The following is an 18,963-nucleotide window of genomic DNA, read 5'->3' as shown; positions in this document are numbered from 1 at the left end:
CTGTCTGTCTGTATGTCAGTCAGTCTGTCTGTATGTCAGTCAGTCTGTCTGTATGTCAGTCTGTCTGTCTGTATGTCAGTCTGTCTGTCTGTATGTCTGTATGTCAGTCTGTCTGTCTGTATGTCAGTCTGTCTGTATGTCAGTCTGTCTGTATGTCAGTCTGTCTGTATGTCAGTCTGTCTGTATGTCAGTCTGTCTGTATGTCAGTCTGTCTGTACATCAGTCTGTCTGTACATCAGTCTGTCTGTATGTCAGTCTGTCTGTCTGTCAGTCTGTCTGTATGTCAGTCTGTCTGTATGTCAGTCTGTCTGTATGTCAGTCTGTCTGTATGTCAGTCTGTCTGTATGTCAGTCTGTCTGTATGTCAGTCTGTCTGTATGTCAGTCTGTCTGTATGTCAGTCTGTCTATGTCAGTCTGTCTATGTCAGTCTGTCTATGTCAGTCTGTCTGTATGTCTGTCTGTATGTCTGTCGGCATGTCGGTCTGCATGGCATGTCGGTCTGCATGGCATGTCGGTCTGCATGGCATGTCAGTCTGCATGGCATGTCGGTCTGCATGGCATGTCGGTCTGCATGGCATGTCAGTCTGCATGTCAGTCTGCATGTCAGTCTGCATGGCATGTCATTCTGCATGGCATGGCATTCTGCATGGCATGTCGGTCTGCATGGCATGTCGGTCTGCATGGCATGTCGGTCTGCATGGCATGTCAGTCTGCATGGCATGTCATGTCATTCTGCATGGCATGTCATTCTGCATGGCATGTCATTCTGCATGGCATGTCAGTCTGCATGGCATGTCAGTCTGCATGGCATGTCAGTCTGCATGGCATGTCAGTCTGTATGTCAGTCTGTATGTCAGTCTGTATGTCAGTCTGTATGTATGTCAGTCTGTATGTCAGTCTGTATGTCAGTCTGTATGTCAGTCTGTATGTCAGTCTGTATGTCAGTCTGTATGTCAGTCTGTATGTCAGTCTGTATGTCAGTCTGTATGTCAGTCTGTATGTCAGTCTGTATGTCAGTCTGTATGTCAGTCTGTATGTCAGTCTGTATGTCAGTCTGTATGTCAGTCTGTATGTCAGTCGCCTTCAGGTCACAATTTTCAACGATCTTCACGAAACTGCGCTAAATGGTAGAGTTGGTCATAAGCAAGAAGTCTATTGTTTTTGGGGTCATAAGTGAACAATCAGTCAACATAGACCAAAGGTCACCAACTTTGTCAAATTTCTAAAACCCTCAATTTTCATCCGATTGACTTCAGATTTGAAGAGCATATCTGGACACTGAATTCAACCACCAATTATATTCTAGGTCAACATAGGCCAAAAGGTCAATAGGCCAAAAGGTCAACTTAGGCCAAATTTCTAAAATCCTCAATTTTTATCCAATTAACTTGAAATTTGAATAGGCCTTGCACATGTGGTCACTGAATTCAACTACCAAGTATTTTTGAGGTCAGCATAGGCCAAAAGATCAACATAGGCTAAGTTTCTAAAATCCTCAATTTTCATCCAATTAACTTGAAATTTTAAGAGGATTTGCATACCAGGTCACTGAATTCAACCACCAATTATTTTTGAGGTCATCATAGGCCAACAACTTATTTTAGCGATTTCGCAAGTATCATGCTATGCACGACATATTTCTTGTTTGTTACTTGAAAATCGAAGATTTTTCAAGTATATTGGTCGGTTGCGTTTGTGGTTCTGTCTGTCTGTCTGTTTGTCACTGGCCTGCAGGTCACAATTCTCAACCGATCGTCACGAAACCTCACCAAGTTGTATAGGTCATCCCAAATGAGAAGCCAATTGATTGAGGTCAAAGGTCAACTGGAGGTCAAATTTCTAAAATCACCATTTTTAATCCGATTGACCTGAAAATTGAATAGCATTTGTATACCGAGTCACAAAATTGGGGAATGAACTATTCGAGGTCAAAAGGTCAAAGGTCAACTCAAGGTCAAACTTATATAATCATCATTTTTCATCTGAAAAATCGTCACTTTTCTTACTGTTGACCCGAGCTTTGATCAAGATCGTAAATTTAAATCTTGATGAAATGGACAATTTTCTGTATCAATGGAAAACATTGGGGGGTGGGGGGGGGCGGATTTTGTTGCAAGTATCGTGCTCCACATGACGTCTTCTTGTTTGTCCGTTTGTCTGAATGAAATGAATGAACGATCGTTTTAAGGCCATTTTCCCCGCTAGAGTGGGGGTTAGCCATGCGGGCCCCATGACAATCATGGTTCCCTGTTTGAGGCAATGTTTTTATGGCCGGATGCCCTTCCTGACGCCATCCCTTGGTCACACTCTTAAGATGCGCAGGGATACAGTGTACCGATTCAAAATCGGGGTACACACCGTGATCATTCATCCCAGCAAGCTGGTACTCAATTTGCCGACCTCGGAAGGATGACAGGCTGAGTCAACCCCCCTGGCGTTAATTCAGCGATTGACCGGGATTCGAACCCAGGATCCTAGGATCCCAAGCTGGCACCGTAACCGCTAAGCCAACACCAGGCTGTCTGTGAACAAGATATCTCAAAAAATTGTGGATGGATTCGGACGACATTTGGCAGAGAGCTAGTGTATATGACAAGGATGAAATGATTAGATTTGGATTTTGGTGAAAATCCGGATTCAGATCCGGCTGGTATAATTTAAGGGATTCTTCACCATTGGGAAATAGGGCCAAAAACGGCATATAGCAGGATATCTCAAAAAGTTGTGCACGGATTTGGACAAAACTTGTTGGAGAGGTTGTGTGTGTGTGACAATGACAAATATATTTGATTTTGGTAAATATCTGAATATGGATTCGGATACGATAATTATTTCATTTTCAAGTGATTCTTCACCATTGAGTGATAGGGCTAAAACCGATACATAGCACAATATCTCAAAAAGTTGATGGATTTGGATGAAACTTGGACAGGTTGGGTGTATGACAAGGACGAATCGATTTGATTTTGGTGAAGATCTGAATATTGATTCGGATACGAGAATTATTCAATTTTCAAGTGATTCTTCACCATTGAGTGATTAGGGCTAACCAATACAGAGCACAATATCTGAAAAAGTTGTGGACGGATTTGGATGAAACCTTGACAGGTTGGGTCTATGACAAGGACGAATCGATTTGATTTTGGTGAAGATCTGAATATGGATTCGGATACGAGAATTATCTAATTTTCAAGCGATTCTTCACCATTGAAAGATTGGGCAAAAAGCAATATAAAACATGATATTTAAAAAAGGTTATGGATGGCTTGTGACTAAACCAGGTGAACGAGTTTGTTAGGTGACAAGAACAAGCCGGTTAGATTTTGGTTCAGGTCCGAATCCAGATCCAGCCTATCAGTGGGATGAATGAAAGATCGTTTTAAGGCCATTTTCCCCGCTAGAGCGGGGGTTAGCCTTGCGGGCCCCATGACCATCATGGTTCCCTGTTTGAGGCAATGTTTTTATGGCCGGATGCCCTTCCTGACGCCAACACTTAGTCGCCTCTTGCGCAGGGATACGGTGTACCTATTCTAAACCAGGGTACACACCGGGATCATTCATCCCAGCAAGCTGGTACTCGATTTGCCGACCTCGGAAGGATGACAGGCTGAGTCAACCCCCCTGGCGTTAATTCAGCGATCGACCGGGATTCGAACCGAGGATTCTAGGATCCCAAGCCGGCACCCTAACCGCTCAGCCAACACCAGGCTCACAGTGGGATAAAAAACATAAACTGTTCAGCCTGGCAGAGGTATGCGCTCTACCGATTGCTATTCTAGTTGTCATTACCTTGCAAAATAACATGCAATTTGATTTGTGGGTTTTGAATCCTACCGCATATCGAATCTCAAGATAGTCCGACGGAACACCAGGCGGGTCAAAGGCATACCACTTCTGAACTTTCTGCAATGACAAGAGAGGTGCAAGAGAGGTGCGAGTAAGAAACTGAAGAAGTATTATGTGTACCGGAAAGTGATGTCGTTTTTCAAAGAGGAATACACAGCTTTAAAAAAACGACATCACTTTTCGGTACACCTAATACTTGGCCAATCAGAGCAGGAAAACAATTCTCGAGCTTATTCTCAACAAAACAAGCACATGCACACATAAAAACAAGTTAATGATTACGATGATTAAAACAATACGATGAAGAAGAAGAAGAAGAAGGCAAATAAGGAGGAGGACAAAAACAATGCCTGCTTCCTAGCACTTGCCTTAGATTTAAAACGCATGATCTTAAACTTCTCGGCAAATTTGTTGTTGAATTCATCGTAGACATCTTTCATAGACACAACGCTGTCCGATGGTTTTCCAGTCATGTGGTCCAACCTCTGTCAAAATATGCACACTGTTCACATCATAATGATCCCCTTCCAAGTACTTCAAAAATAAAATAAAGATAAAAAACAACAAAACCGTGAACAGACATCAGACGTAAAAGGCGAGTGATTGTGCAACTTCGGTTAAGCCGTTTTGGTGATTATGTGCATGCAGAGAAGGTGAATGTTCGGAAAGCAGCAAATAACCTTGGCACGAGGGAGAAGGTAGATGCAGCGCTCAATGTTACGAACGGTCAAGCAACAGCTTACGTGCTTCTTGGCAGTTTCCACCCATACCTTCCCAAAGAGGTACACAACACCTGAACACAAAAAAATCTCACTTGTAAGCATCCTTTTCACGGCAATGGCACAAAGACTAACATCATTAGAATTGGCGTGTATGGTTATTTTGAACTGTGACTTGTCATAAACACAAACCTTCCACTTCCTCATGTTTTCTGAAGGTTTCCAACAAAATGAAGCAAAAAAATGAAAAAGTAATGAAAGATATAGGCACACAGCCACACACCGATAAATATCACGTGACTGGATGCATGTTGCATAACACTATTATTATTGGTGGTGCAAATACAAAAGGAACTGATTTAATACTGACAAAGGAATAACCTGTATTGATATTTATTTTAAAATAAATTCATATTCCAGTATTTATGCAGAAAACCAAATCAGTTAAAACACATCGTAAAGTCATTTTAGAAATTGGGCACACAGAAGGGTGATAAGGTAAATTAAAGAGAGAAATTGGAAAAGTGCCACACCCACAGCGATGGAATAAGGGATAACATTTAATACTTGTCAATGCAAAGGAACTTGAACCACCAACCAAGATATTGCTCAAATTGAGCAGGAATTGTACCAGACAGACTTCGGCTCATTTCAACAGACAAAAAAAAACCAAAAGAACTTAAATGGTGCTCAAAGCGGTGACCTGAGCCTCGTCCTGGTGGCGGAATTACACTGTATATATTTTTTAAAACTCGATTTCTCACTTTCAGTGTACTGCTCTTACACCTCCCAGAGTACCTCTGGCTCCAGCTTCCCCTCCGTTCCCACCTTTTGTTGATATATATGTGTTGTACCGCCCACCAAACAGTGATGACTCCATTTACATCTCGCTGTCTGACAACATGGACCAACTCCTTTCCTGGAAGTCTTGGCAGTGTCCATATGTTTTATACCTGCCCCCCCCCCCCCCTTCCCATGCCTCTCCCCCAAAGCCCTCTCCCTCCCACAGTTCTCTCGATGTCTCCATGTCTCCATGTCTCTCGGTCCCTGCTCTCAAATGTTGTGTTTGTGTCCTTCCCCCTCTCTCCCCATCTTGTCTACCGCTCCCGATGTTATTTGTTTTGTGTGTCTGTTTGTCTTTCTGTGTGATTAATGTTCGCTCTTTCACGAGCCTCGATCTTGTATACAAAAAAAAAAAAAAAAAAAAAACCAACTCCTACCCACTCATCCCAACTCTCTCTTCCTCATATGTGGTGACTTCAACTGTCATCATGCCAGCTGGCTAGGTCTCGCACCAGCCATGGCACCTCAGCAAAGGACTTCTGTGACTCATTAGGACTGACACAATCTGTCAATTTTCCGACCCGGATCTCAGTCAACGGTACATCATGTCTTCTAGACTTGGTTATGACTTATGACTAACGTCCCTGCAAATGCCTGCTGCTCTTCTTCTGTTCCAATCGGTTCATCTGATAATTTGCTTGTTAAAGTGGACATCTCTCTGTCCGTTCTCAGAGAGCCTCCTCAGCGTCGACGTGTCTGGCATTTCACTCAAGCCGACTGGCACGGTCTTCAAGCAGGCATCAAACTTCTGGACTGATCTCCCATCTCTCCTGTCTCTGACATCAACTCATCCTGGGAACTCATCTGTTTTCACATTTTGTTGTGTTACAGCCTAAATTTGAAATTGATTAAATTGAGATATTTTGTCACCGAATAACCCATAAAAAGAGAACGTGACGGAGCTGTGAAGTCGATGTTTCCCCACCTGCTCCCCTGGCCCTCGGCAAGTTTTATCTGCCAATCTGACGGTGGCCATGGACCTCCTCCCATTCGACTTCGTTGGGGAGTTATGGGAGGGCCTGGCCGAAGGACTGCGTCTGCCATCTTTGAGGGCAGCAGTCGGTCGTTGGGGCTGGAGGACAGCGGGTGAGGTGGCCCGATGTTCAGGTTGGTATCTTGAAGAGGGGGGTCCTTATGGGCCTCCCCCTCTCCTGGTGTGTGTTGTGCGTGATTCAGTTGTGTTTGAACTACCCACAGTTGTGTTTGAACTACCCACAGTTGTGTTTGAACTGTTTGAACTACCCACATCCGGCATTTGACTGGACATCTGTCGAGCCGAATTACAGGTTTCCCGCTCCTATGGGCCTCCACACGGACCGCACCTTCGTGCCATCGTCTTTGGCTGCTGGGCCCGAGCATTCCCACTCAAGGGGTTGGTCTCGACGCAATTCCAGGTTACCAAACCGCAAGCAGATCTGAGTTGCAGGATCGCAGATGGACCACCCCTGGTGGGATATCCTGAGGTCAGCGGCCTCTGACTTCGTGCAGCGTCGCCTGAGGCGGAGATCCTCCAGACGGTCCACCCTGGCTTAGCCAGGTGGGCCCATTCCCAAGGACTTGCTCCATATGCTCCGCATCCATTGGCAGAGAGGGGGGAGGGGAGGGAGGTTGGAGTTGGGTCCCCCGGGGAGGCCTCTCACGACTGAGTAAGGGCCGTGCAGCAGGCTAATGCACACGCAGGGCGTGGGCATCGCTGGCATATGGGTCCCGACAGACGCAGACCTGGTGGTGCTCTCTAAACCCTTCGATGCAGCGGCCGGTGGTGGATGGTGCACTGAGGCAACTGATGTTGCCGAGCACATGTTTGCTGCCTGCGACCTTCGCGCCGGCCCAACACACGTGCCGTACGGGGGCAAGTCAGTCCGCTTGAAGGAGATACTGGACGATCTCATGGATTAAAGGATGACCGTATCAAAGGGCCAGATCCATTGCGGAAGTGGAGGATTGCCTCTCGCACGGTCACAAATCACATCGAGAAATCCTTGGGGATGCTCCGGCAGCGATGGAAATCGTGGCATTGATGCCCGGGTGCCGATTCCAAAGCTGCTGGAGCACCTCTAGGAAATCTCATCCCGAGTTTGTCTGGGAGAGTATGCTTGCGGGGAGGATGGAGTGGTGGGGTCGTGTTACGGATTTGTCACTTCCGTTGTGGTGGTTTTCATCCACTTGAAACATTTCTGGTTCCATGTATTATTTATTATTGTTGTTTGAGGGAAATAGCAATTATTATTGTCAAAAGGGTAAAAAGGGTAATGTTTTAAATGAAACAGGAACCGGACGGCGACGAAGAGGAAGAGGAGAGAAAGAAGGCGGAGCAAGGGAGTCGGACAAGAAGGAGCCGAGCTATTTGCGGTCTGGAGCGAACGTTGGCGAACAACAGTCACTGGCGAACTTTCGGGTTCCCGGGAAAGGGATTCCTGCGAAAGAGTGGTTAGCTCTGTGACAGATTAACCTGCGTGTCAGGTTTTGCAATCGATTCAGGAGAGAATCATCATCGTGCCATTGCGCCACGAGACCGGGCCGTCGGCCATTCTAACTACCGCAGGACTTGCGCTTCGCTCACGGTTTCGTCTCGTTTCGACCATTTTCACCGCCTTCAGACGTCGATCTGGGGTGTGTGTGTGTGACGTGGCTTTTGAGTGGAAAGTCTGCGTGTCGCCGACTGGGAGCTGTGGAACATCCATACCCGAGGGGGTGATCTCTCGGTCTCCTGGAGGGCGCCTTTGGATATCCCAGTCGCCTTGAGGGCGCCTTTGTGCAGCTGTGGCTGTGTGACTGTACTTGCCATCCGAACGGGATTCTGGTCTCGATCGGACATCGTTCTGTCGATCGCTGGAGCAGATCGACTCTGGCTTGAAGCCGGGGAATAAGAGACATTGGGGATGTTCTTGTTTCACTCACTTGGAGCACAGTGAGTTCTATATTACAAAACTGATGGTACCATCATAGGACATATTGATTGTACTATTGAATACTATTATTGTTGTACTGTTATTCTTGTGTGATCTTAATACAATATTTGTTTGTGAGTAACAATTGGGGTGGCTTCTCCATTGATCTTTGACATACAGAATAACTCATTTTTCTGCCGTGACTCCTCTCGGGGCTCAGAGGTACACCGTGACCAGGGGATCGGGGAGGAGCACGTAACAGGTTGGAAGAGCTGCAGGGATTGGTGGGGGGGAGGGAGAGGGTTGTGGGAGACGCCACTTGTCCGAAGTGTCCGGATCCTCTCATCGATGGGGACCTGGGTTCCTCCAGACCAGGAGGTGGGCTCAGCACAGTCGTATGGCTGCACTGGGACAGGCCTTGGCACTCCTTGATGGAGGCATGATGGTCCGGCCCATGCCCACACAATACACAATAATGCCAAAATGGAACTCTTTTTTATATTTTTTAGAAACTTTTACAACTTAATTACAAATGAAAGCTGAAATGTCTTGAGTCAATAAGTATTCAACCCCTTTGCTATGACACTCCAAATTGAGCTCAGATGCATCCAATTTCCTTTGATCATCTTTGAGATGTCTCCACAACTTGATTGGTGTCCACCTATGGCCAATTCAATTGATTGGACATTATTTAGAGAGAAACGCACCTTTCTATATAAGGTCCCACTGTTTATTGCATGCGAAAGCAGAAACTCCACCATGAAGTCCAAGAAACTGTCTGTAGAACTCTGAGATCGAATTGTGAGGAGGCATAGATCTGGGGAAAGGTATAAAACAATTGCTAGTGTTGAAAGTTCCCAAGAGCATAGTGAGCTCCATCATAAGGAAATGGAAAGAATACGAAACTACACAGACTCTTCCTAGATAGAGCTTGACCATACAACCAAACTGAGCACCCGGGCAAGAAGGACTTTGGCCAGGGAGGTGAACAAGAAACCAATGACCTCAATTCTGACAGAGTTCCTTGGCTGAGATGAGAGAACCTGCCAGAAGGACAACAGTCTTTGCAGCACTTAACAAATCGAGGCTTTATGGGAGAGTGGCCAGACAGAAGTCATTCCTGAGAAAAAGGCACATGACAGCACTCCTAGAGTTTGCAAAAAGGCAAGTAAAAGACTCAGAGTTTGAGCCAAAAGATTATGTGGTCTGACGAGAAGAAAATTTCACTCTTTGGCCTGAGTGCAAAGTGCTACGTCTGGCAGAAACCAAGCACAGCTCATGACCCATCTAACATCATCTCTACCGTGAAGCATGGTGGTGGCAGCATCATGCTATGGGGATGCTTTTCAGCGGCAGAGGCTGCGAGACTTGTAAGGATAGCAGGAACAATGAATGGAACCAAAACCAGGCAAATCCTTGAGAAGAACCTGCTTCAGAGTGCAAAAGACCTAAGAATGTGATGAAGGTTTACGTTCCAGCAAGACAATGGCCCCGGTATACAGCCAAAGAAACACTGGAATTGTTTCAGAACAAGAATGTGAAGGTCCTTGAGTGGTCCAGCCAAAGCCCCGACTTGAATCACACTGAGAATTTGTGAAAAGACTTGAAGATTGCTGTTCAACGACACTCCCCATCCAACTTGACAGAGCTTGTGCAAATCTACAAGAAATAATTAGAGAAACTCCCCAAATCCAGATGTGCAAAGCTCATACAGACATACACAAGAAGACTCAAAACTGTAATCACTGCTGAAGGCGCTTCTACAAGTATTGACTCAGGGGGTTGACTACTTATGTAAATCAGATATTTATGTATATCACTTTTAATTATTTCGTAAAATAATTCCAAAAGAAAATTCCACTTTGTCATTATGAGGTATTATGTGTAGATCAGTTAAAAAAATAAAAATCTCAATTTAACCCATTTAAAATTCAGGCTGTAATGCAACAAAATGTGGAACAAGTACAGATACATTCAAAGTACACCGCCCCCATGCCAAATAATTAAATATCCTTCAGTGCAGCATTGCCGGGGCGCCTCCAGCGCCCGGCAATACCGCCGTGCAACTCATAGAGACTGTATTTGGAGGGAAAGGTGCACAATATTTGATTGATTAATTGCATAATTAAAATCAATAAAAGATTGTCATAAAATATTTTCTTAATCAATTGGCTAATAGCATAACTAAACCACTGGTGCTTCATCCAAACATGTAACTTTTAGAAATTTAATTAAATAAGTCATTAATAATAATAAAAAATAATTAATTTATTAATCAAGAAATCAAAAATACCATTAACAGACAAATCACTTGGTCATTGTCATGTCCAAATATCAGCTTCTTAACTCAAAAGGTGCCTGCGATATTGCCCAGATGAGAAAGAAAATAAATAAATAAATGATTAATAATGAAAATAAATAAATAACAAGTACACATACATTCAAAGTACACCGCCCTATGCCAAATAATTAAATATGCTGCAGCGCGGCATTGCTGGGGTGCCTCCGGCACCTGGCAATACCGCAGTCCAGCTTATAGAGGCTGCATTGGGAGGGAGAGGTGTACAATAATTGATTGATTAATTGCATAATTAAAATCAATAAAAGATTATCACAAAATATTTTCATAATCAATTGGCTAATCGCATAACTAAACCACTAGTGCTTCATCCGAAGATGTATCTTTTAGAAATTTAATTAAATGTCATTTATAAAAAATTAAATAATTAATTGATTACTCAATAAATAATTAATCGATTAATCAATAAATAATTAATAGATGAAATGATTAATCAATAAATCAAAAATATCCTTGATAGCCACATCACTTGGTCACTCATGTCCAAATATTAGCTTCCCATCTCTAAAGGTGCCTGAGATATTGGCCAAATGAGAAAGAAAAGAAATAAATGATTAATAATGAAAATAAATAAATAATAATTATAAAAAAATTAAATTATTAATCAATTCGGTCAGAGAACACACAAACCACTATCATTTCATCAGAATCTGTAACTTTAAAAAAAAAAAAAATTGTTGTCATTAATCGAATAATTAAATAATTAATCGATTAATTGATTAATTAATAAATCAAAAATAGCCTTTGCAGCCAAATCACTTGGTCATTGGCATGTCCATTTTTCAGCTTCCTAACTCAAAAGGTGCATGAGTTAATGGTATAAAGAGAAAGGAAATGTAATTAATTAAATAAGTACTTAATTAATCGCTAATAATTAAATAACTCCTCAATTAATTGATTAATCAAAAAACAAAAAATAACGTTTTTGACAAAGAACTTGCTCACTACTGTGCCGAAATTTCAGCTTCCTAGCTCAAAGGATGGCTGAGATATCGCCCGGACAAACAAACAGGAAAGCAAGAAAACAAGCAAGAAAACAAGCAAGAAAACAAGCAAGAAAACAAACAACCAGAGTGAAAACTGAGTACTCTCTTTCAGCGTGCGTCACTGCCGAGCCCCCTTCGGTGCCCGGCAATGACGATTTGCAATGCCTGGAGGTGGCATAGGAAAGGAGTGGTGTACAATAATCCCAAAAAATAAATAATTAATCAATTGGCTAATACAACACATAAGCCACCACCATTTCCTCCGAATCTGTAAATAAATAAAAAATAAAAAGTAATTAATCGAATAATTAAATAATTAATCGATTAATTGATTAATCTATAAATCAAATATAGCCTTTGCAGCCAAATCACCTGGTCATTGGTATGTCCAAATATCAGCTTCCTAACTCAAAAGGTGCCTGAGATAATGGCCAGAAGAGAAAGGAAATGTATAAGTACTTAATTAATCGCTAATAATTAAATAACTCATCAATTAATGGATTATTCAAAAAACAAAAAAATACCGTTTTTGACAAAGTACTTACTCACTATTGTGCCGAAATTTCAGCTTCTTAGCTCAAAGGTGGCTGAGATATCGCCCGGACAACCAAGAAAACAACCAGAGTGAAAACTGAGTACTCCCTTTCAGCGTGCGTCATTGCCGAGCCCCATTCGGTGCCCGGCAATGACGTTATGCAGCACCTGGAGATGTCATAGGAAAGGAGCGGTGTACAAAAAGTCAAGGGGTGTGAATACAGTACTGTCTGAAGGCACTGTATATCAATTTGTGTGCAGAATGTGGATGCTGGTTTGTAGCACTGCCAAGAGTGTGACTGTCCCACTAATGCAGGTTAGTGCAGGAATTTCTTCATGGTGCCAGGGATAAGTAACCTTACCAGTCTGCAATCAACATTTTTTTGTGACTTGCGTTTTTAAAACCTCTCACATCAAAAGCAGCTCTTTGACAAATTTGATTCCCTGATGTATGACGTCATTGGGGGGAAGCAAAGTCGTTTTGCCAATGTACGCAGTTAAGCTTGAGTGTTCAAGGCCTTAAATGCTTAACAGCATTAAAGTTTGTGAAGATTGGGTAAGTTATCACCAGCATCCTGGCAAAATCCTGCACTAAATGACTAAGTGGAACGTTAGGCTGGGTCAACCCGTTTGTAAAAGACGGACCAGAGGCTTTCTCCAGCTGTTAAAAGTCATCCTCAATCAATCACGACCTGAGACTGATATCAAAACCAAGTGTCGTTTTGTTTTTCTATAGATTTCAATCTTACAATTTACAGTATTTGACATTTTCAGGTCTTTAAAATGACCAGGAATAACATTGGTGTGAAACATAATAGAAAAGAGGTAAACAGGAATCTTTCTGTTTGCATGGATTTTGTTCCATGGGCTTTGCTCAATGTTAGTACCAAGTTTTCCAACTCATGCAAGCACAAGGTCGATGCATCCCTTTCTATGATGCCACAAAAGTGCCTAGTACCCCTCCCCTTCCAAACCCTGCCCCAAGTTCCAAAAAACTTTAGGTTTTCAATTCAACGTACTTACCTGGTTGGTTGTAAGGGTCTTCATAAGCATCAAGCCAGAAGAACCGAAAAACTTGTTCACCACTGGGGCTGGTCACTGTGGGTAAGGTACCAGGCTGGAGTTGCAGGTCAGATGATGTGGGAAGTAGCTGCTCTTCTGATCCTGCCCACTCCCATATAGGCCTAGGACACATTGCACATGTGTAAAGACAATGCAGGGCAATACAATGCTAATAATCTTTCCTCTTATTTAACTTTAGATCCTCTTATCTTTAGATCTAGATCTTTAGATCTTTAGATTTAGATCTAGATCTAACTTTAGATCTAGATCATCTCATCTCGAAGAGTTGACTTTATAAAATGGGTGATGTCTGGATGTCTGTTCGTTAACTTTTTGCGATTTTTGCTCCTCCTCCCTATCACCTGGCTGATTGTTCTGAAACTTGACACATGAGTACAATACAGTAGCCTGCACAATTGCTCAGGCTTCGATTTTTCGATTTCGGATTACGGGGCCACCGGGAGGGGTTTGGGGGACGGGGGTTGGGAGGGGGGGGGGGGGGTTGGGAGGGAATATTTGGATCCCTACTTGTCCCTAATTTACCAACTGATTGCTCTGCCCTTCTACTAAGCATGATACAGCCCTTCTACTCGGTAATACGCAGGATCCCTCAGTCTTAGATTTTTCGATTTCAGATCAGAGGGGCTTCCAGGGGAGTTCCTCCAAATAAACAGCGGTCTGAACTACAACCTCAAGAGATGACCGTCAGCCCATTACTTTCAGAGGTCCATCAGTGAGTGCCTGGGAGTGTTTTAGGCAAAAAAAAAGAAAAACAAAATCTCTTTTATAGTGCCTAAGCCTTTTTGATTTATGACAGGTATAATTATATACAAGTACACATTCACATGAATACAGTATATTATATCACTTTCGGCTGAAAAGACCTCCGAACTCCAAAAAGACCGACTGGACAACCCTCCCATCTACTTTCTGAACAATCCTCTCCAGGAAGTTCTGTCACTCAAGCTTTTGGGTCTCACTATCTGCCATGATCTTTCTTGGGAAAACCACATTTCCAAGCTGACCTCTAAAGCCAGTCGCCGACTGGACAAATATTCCTACATGTCGCACAAGATCTGCGCAAGATCTGCAAGATCAACGCTGAAGATTTACTATTAAAATATCGTATCCGGATTTTCACCAAAACATAAACAATTCATCCTTGTACTTGGCCAATAGTACAAGGATGGTTCAGGGTAAGACTGGAAGAAGGTCTTATGGACCGATGAATCAAAATTTGAAATCTTTGGTTCATCACGCAGGGTTTTTGTATGCCGTCGAGTAGGCGAAAGGATGGTTCCTCAGTGTGTGACACCAACTGTCAAACATGGAGGAGGAAGCGTGATGGTCTGGGGGCTCTTTTGCTGGATCTAGAGTTGGCGACTTGCACAGAGTGACTGGCACCCTGAACCAAAAGGGCCACCACAGCATTTTGCAGCGCCATGCAATACCCTCCGGTATATGCCTAGTTGGTCAGGGGTTCATCCCACAGCAAGATAATGACCCTAAACACACCTCCAGGCTATGCAAAACTACCTTCGAGTAAAATAACAAGACGGTAGGCTGCAAATCATGGAATGGCCAGCACAGTCTCCAGACTTAAACCCCATCGAGCTGGTTTGGGATGAACTGGACAGAAGTGTGAAAGCAAAGCAACCTACAAGTGCAACACATTTGTGGGAACTTTGCAAGTGTTGGGAAGAACTTCCCGAACAATATTTGATTTTCATTGTAGAAAGAATGCCACGAGTGTGTTCGGCGGTTATATCTGCAAAAGGTGACTACTTTGCCTAGTCAAAAATTTAAATTAAATTTTGTTAAACAAAATGATTCCATGATTTATTTTTTATCTCCAATTGTTTATTTGTTCTATGCTTAATTTCAGAGTACATTGAGACATTAAACTTAGACATTACAAGACATTACACATCCCGGTGTGTACCCCAGTTTAGAATAGGTGCGCCGTATCCCTGCGCACTGTAAGAGGCGACTAAGGGTTGGCGTCAGGAAGGGCATCCGGCCATAAAAACATTGCCTCAAACAGAGAACTATGATTGTCATGGGGCCCGCAAGGCTAACCCCCGCTCTAGCGGGGAAAATGGCCTTAAAACGATCATTCATTTTTTCATTCATATTGAGACATTAAACTGCATAAATTTCAATAAAAACTGGAAAAATTGAGGTGTTCTAAAACTTTTGACCGGTAGTGTAGCACGGCATCTCAAACAGTTATGGACAGATTCTGGCGAAACTTGGTGGAAGAGTTGGCTCAGTGACAAGAACAAGCCGATTGGATTTTGGTTAAGGTCCAGATGTAGATCTGGTCCAGATGTAGATCAGGTCTATCAGTGGAATACAAAACGGAAATTGTTCAGCTTGGCGGAGGAATGCGCTCTACCGAGTGTCGTTCTAGTTCAACTTACATTGCACAGAAAGAAAAGTGACATGTCAAACAAATCTGCGTTGGATTCCAAAGCCTCTCAGTAACAGCAAAAGCATCCAAACATGTGTGTAAAAAATGGATGTTCAGTTGGTAAGATGAATTGTTGAAACAATCTGATATATCACTCTGTTATGGAGCGTTTGTGCTGCCAAAGCAGTTTCTTGGCAAGGGAACCCAATTTGAGGAACCTAAACACCCTTTTTCCAATATGCTCTTGGTTTTAACCATCCGGTTTTTGAATAATGCTGCACTTCCCAAAAACGTAACCCCCGTGGTATTCAAGGGCTTGCTGTAGTTCAATGGAAAAATTGTCATTCATTGTGTTGTTCTTTTTCTAGAGGATAGAAATCATAATTGTTCATAAAAGTACATTATCTCGGTTCATATTGCATTATTCAAGCAGCTGTTTATAGGGGAAAAAAAATCACCAAAAAATATATATAAAAACAACCCCAAAACGGTGGTGCTGACGTTTGATGATATAGATTATAGAAGAAAAAAGTTTTTTATCAAAAATATATACTCATATTGGAGTCAAACTTTGTAATAAGGTCCAATTTATTTCTGATACTCCAAATTCCAAATTTCCAGCTCAAAAACTCATAATTGGCAGAATCGCCAAAAAGTATACCTCTTATTTTACATGTAAACTATCAGAGAACATCATAAATGTATTAAATTCAAACTATGGTATCAGTGAGCCATAAACTGCAGATCAAATGCAATAAAAAAAAAACCCACCGTTTAGAGGCCATTTTTCCCCGCAAAGCGGCGGTTGGCCTTTTCGGGGACCGTGGTAGTTGTTGTTTTTTGGTCCCCTTTTTGAAGCAATGTTTTACGGCCGGATGCCCTTCCTGACGCCAACCCTTTTTGCCGCCTTCAACGACAAACAGGGAATTACCAGTGAACTGGTACTCAATTAGCCGACCTCGGAAGGATGACAGGCCGAGTCAACCCCCCTGGCATTAATTCGGCGATCGACCGAGATTCGAACCCAGGATCCTAGGATCCTAAGCCGGCACCCTAGCCGCTAGCCCAACACCAGGGATTGCAATGTTAGGTATAATCAAGCTGCATATCAAAAGTAACGCAAATGTAACATCCAGGAACTGGGGAAGAATAGAAATGATGCACTCTTCAAGACTGCCCATTGTCCCATTCTCCAGCACTTTACTTAGCTTGTGTTGTTTTATTGTAAACATTCAGGCTCGTGAAAGAGCAAGTACACTGAACGGATCAGGATGTAACAGGTAAAAACAGGACGGAAAACACTGACACATGAGGTGAACAAGATGGACACACAAGGAAAACTGGAAAATTGGAAGGAGGAGGGATTTGGGTAGGTTAACGAGGCCCGTCCTTGGAGACGACATGTGCCAGTTATCATTGGTTCTCAGTGTAAAAATGATGAAGGGAAATCTGGAATTGCCTTGTGAATGGCCTTGATTGCTGCAATATTTTCATGGTACTTGCATAGACGGACATTGGTGTGGAAGTCTACTGCTCAATTGTATACTTTGAGGGCATAATGCAGGAAAATTTGCACCCACAGGTCGGACAGCTGCCGAACCACACACACATCTCCGTGCTTGACTCCATCCACCATAGTACCGAAACGAAAAGATACAGCTGCCACGTTTGCTTTCTGGTGGGCCTAAAATATTAGGCATAAATACATCTGCTGATTATTCACTGCCCGGATTTGTTGCGTCAGATTTCCATTGGCTTTGTTTGGGTCGAATGATATTCATGACGAGGGATCCCGAAAAATCTAATCATATGTCGAATAATAGTAAGTTTTTCATCAAGCCCATCAGAAAGCACAGTACGTCAGAACGCACGGTAATCAAGCGTTATGTTACACAGATTATTTAGTAGCACATTAAATGTGTTTCCCAATCGTGCTGATCCTATTTTAAGAGTGTTAAATGTGTGTTTCCCAATCAGCACTTTACCGGATTTTGTCGCAGGTTGTGACCACAATGCAGTCATTCTTGTTAAATGTGCATAATACACATAAACTAATAGAAAAACAACAGCTTCTTTATTTAATTTCTTAATTCAGGTTATTTTCAATGAGAAGAGCTTCAAAAGTTTGTCTTGTCTTAATTTGTGTTACATCTGGGAAGTTGGTGAAATATCTGATAACCTGGAGAAAAATTGCTTTAAAACTAGCAGATATATGTCATCAACAAATATTATAATGTTTAGCAGTTAGATGGTTTCACTTCAGATGTCAAATATAAATGAAACCTCTTCTTGATTGTGTTACAGTCAACATGTATAGAACCTGATCGATTCAAGCTGTAAATTAAACATTTGTAAGAGTTCCAATATCTGTGTTAATTTGAAACGTCACTCGGTGAAGTTGCAGTTTTTAGATCTTTGCCCCAAGTTACATGGACTTAACCCTAAATGTGTAAACTGGGTGAGGCCAATGGTGCAAAATGGCAAACACTGGAATCATTGTGATTAATTCTGCAAACGATCAAAAACAAACACATTGCTATGGTATATTCTGTGGGACCAGTGGGAAGAAGCCTTCCTCCTACCTTTCTGGCTTGACATCTTGCTTATGTGGTTGCACCTGACTCTCCAAGTGCCGCACTTCTTTCAATGCATGTTTTGACGTTTCTTCTTGTTCTATTTTCACAGCTTCCATTGGCTCATCAAAATCCACATCTGGCAGCTCTGTTATGACAATGCAAGAAATGCTTTGGACAGCAAAATATTTCAGAAAGCACTGTTATCTCATTTCTATGAGGTATTTACAGTATAAACAAGCGTTACGCCTAGGTCCCCCATCGGTGAAGTGATGCGAGTTGACAAAGTGGAAGACGCAAGGCAGCCATCATGGATTTTGACGTGGCGACCCAATTTTCAATAGTGTTCTCCCTTATGCGTAGATACACCCACACACCAGATTAGAAGTTAGTAGTTCGTTTATTTTTCAAGATATTTCACTCACAAGGTTCAGACATATATATGGTGGTGGCCATCTTGGATTTTGACGTGGCGACCCAATTTTCAATACCTTTCTTCCTTATGCGTAGATACACCCACACACCAGATTAGAAGTTGGTACTTCGCTTATTTTTCAAGATATTCCGCTCACAAGGTTCAGACATACATGGCGGCGGCCATCTTGGATTTTGACGTGGCGACCCAATTTTCAATAGCGTTCTTCCATATGCGCAGCTACACCCACACACCAGATTAGAAGTTAGTAGTTCGTTTATTTTTCAAGATATTTCGCTCACAAGGTTCAGACATATATATG

General features: G+C 42.6%; 1 protein-coding gene across 1 annotated transcript in view; it reads right to left on the bottom strand.

The window, feature by feature from the left end:
- POLA1 (DNA polymerase alpha 1, catalytic subunit) overlaps positions 1 to 18,963 on the bottom strand; it is a 202,875-nt gene that overhangs the window by 165,788 nt on the left and 18,124 nt on the right. Inside the window, exons 9-13 of the mRNA XM_068120315.2 lie at positions 18,236 to 18,374; positions 13,202 to 13,362; positions 4,527 to 4,639; positions 4,215 to 4,331; positions 3,835 to 3,903 (exon numbers count right to left, since the gene is read on the bottom strand). Coding sequence (XP_067976416.1) covers positions 3,835 to 3,903; positions 4,215 to 4,331; positions 4,527 to 4,639; positions 13,202 to 13,362; positions 18,236 to 18,374 — 599 coding nt within the window. The remainder of the gene's footprint in view (positions 1 to 3,834; positions 3,904 to 4,214; positions 4,332 to 4,526; positions 4,640 to 13,201; positions 13,363 to 18,235; positions 18,375 to 18,963) is intronic.

This window comes from Myxine glutinosa, chromosome 1 (genome assembly GCF_964187855.1).
Source record: "Myxine glutinosa chromosome 1, kmMyxGlut1.1, whole genome shotgun sequence".
NCBI lineage: Eukaryota > Metazoa > Chordata > Myxini > Myxiniformes > Myxinidae > Myxine > Myxine glutinosa.
The sequence above is the reverse complement of the archived record's forward strand: the minus strand, read 5'-3'. Positions and strand labels throughout refer to the sequence as shown.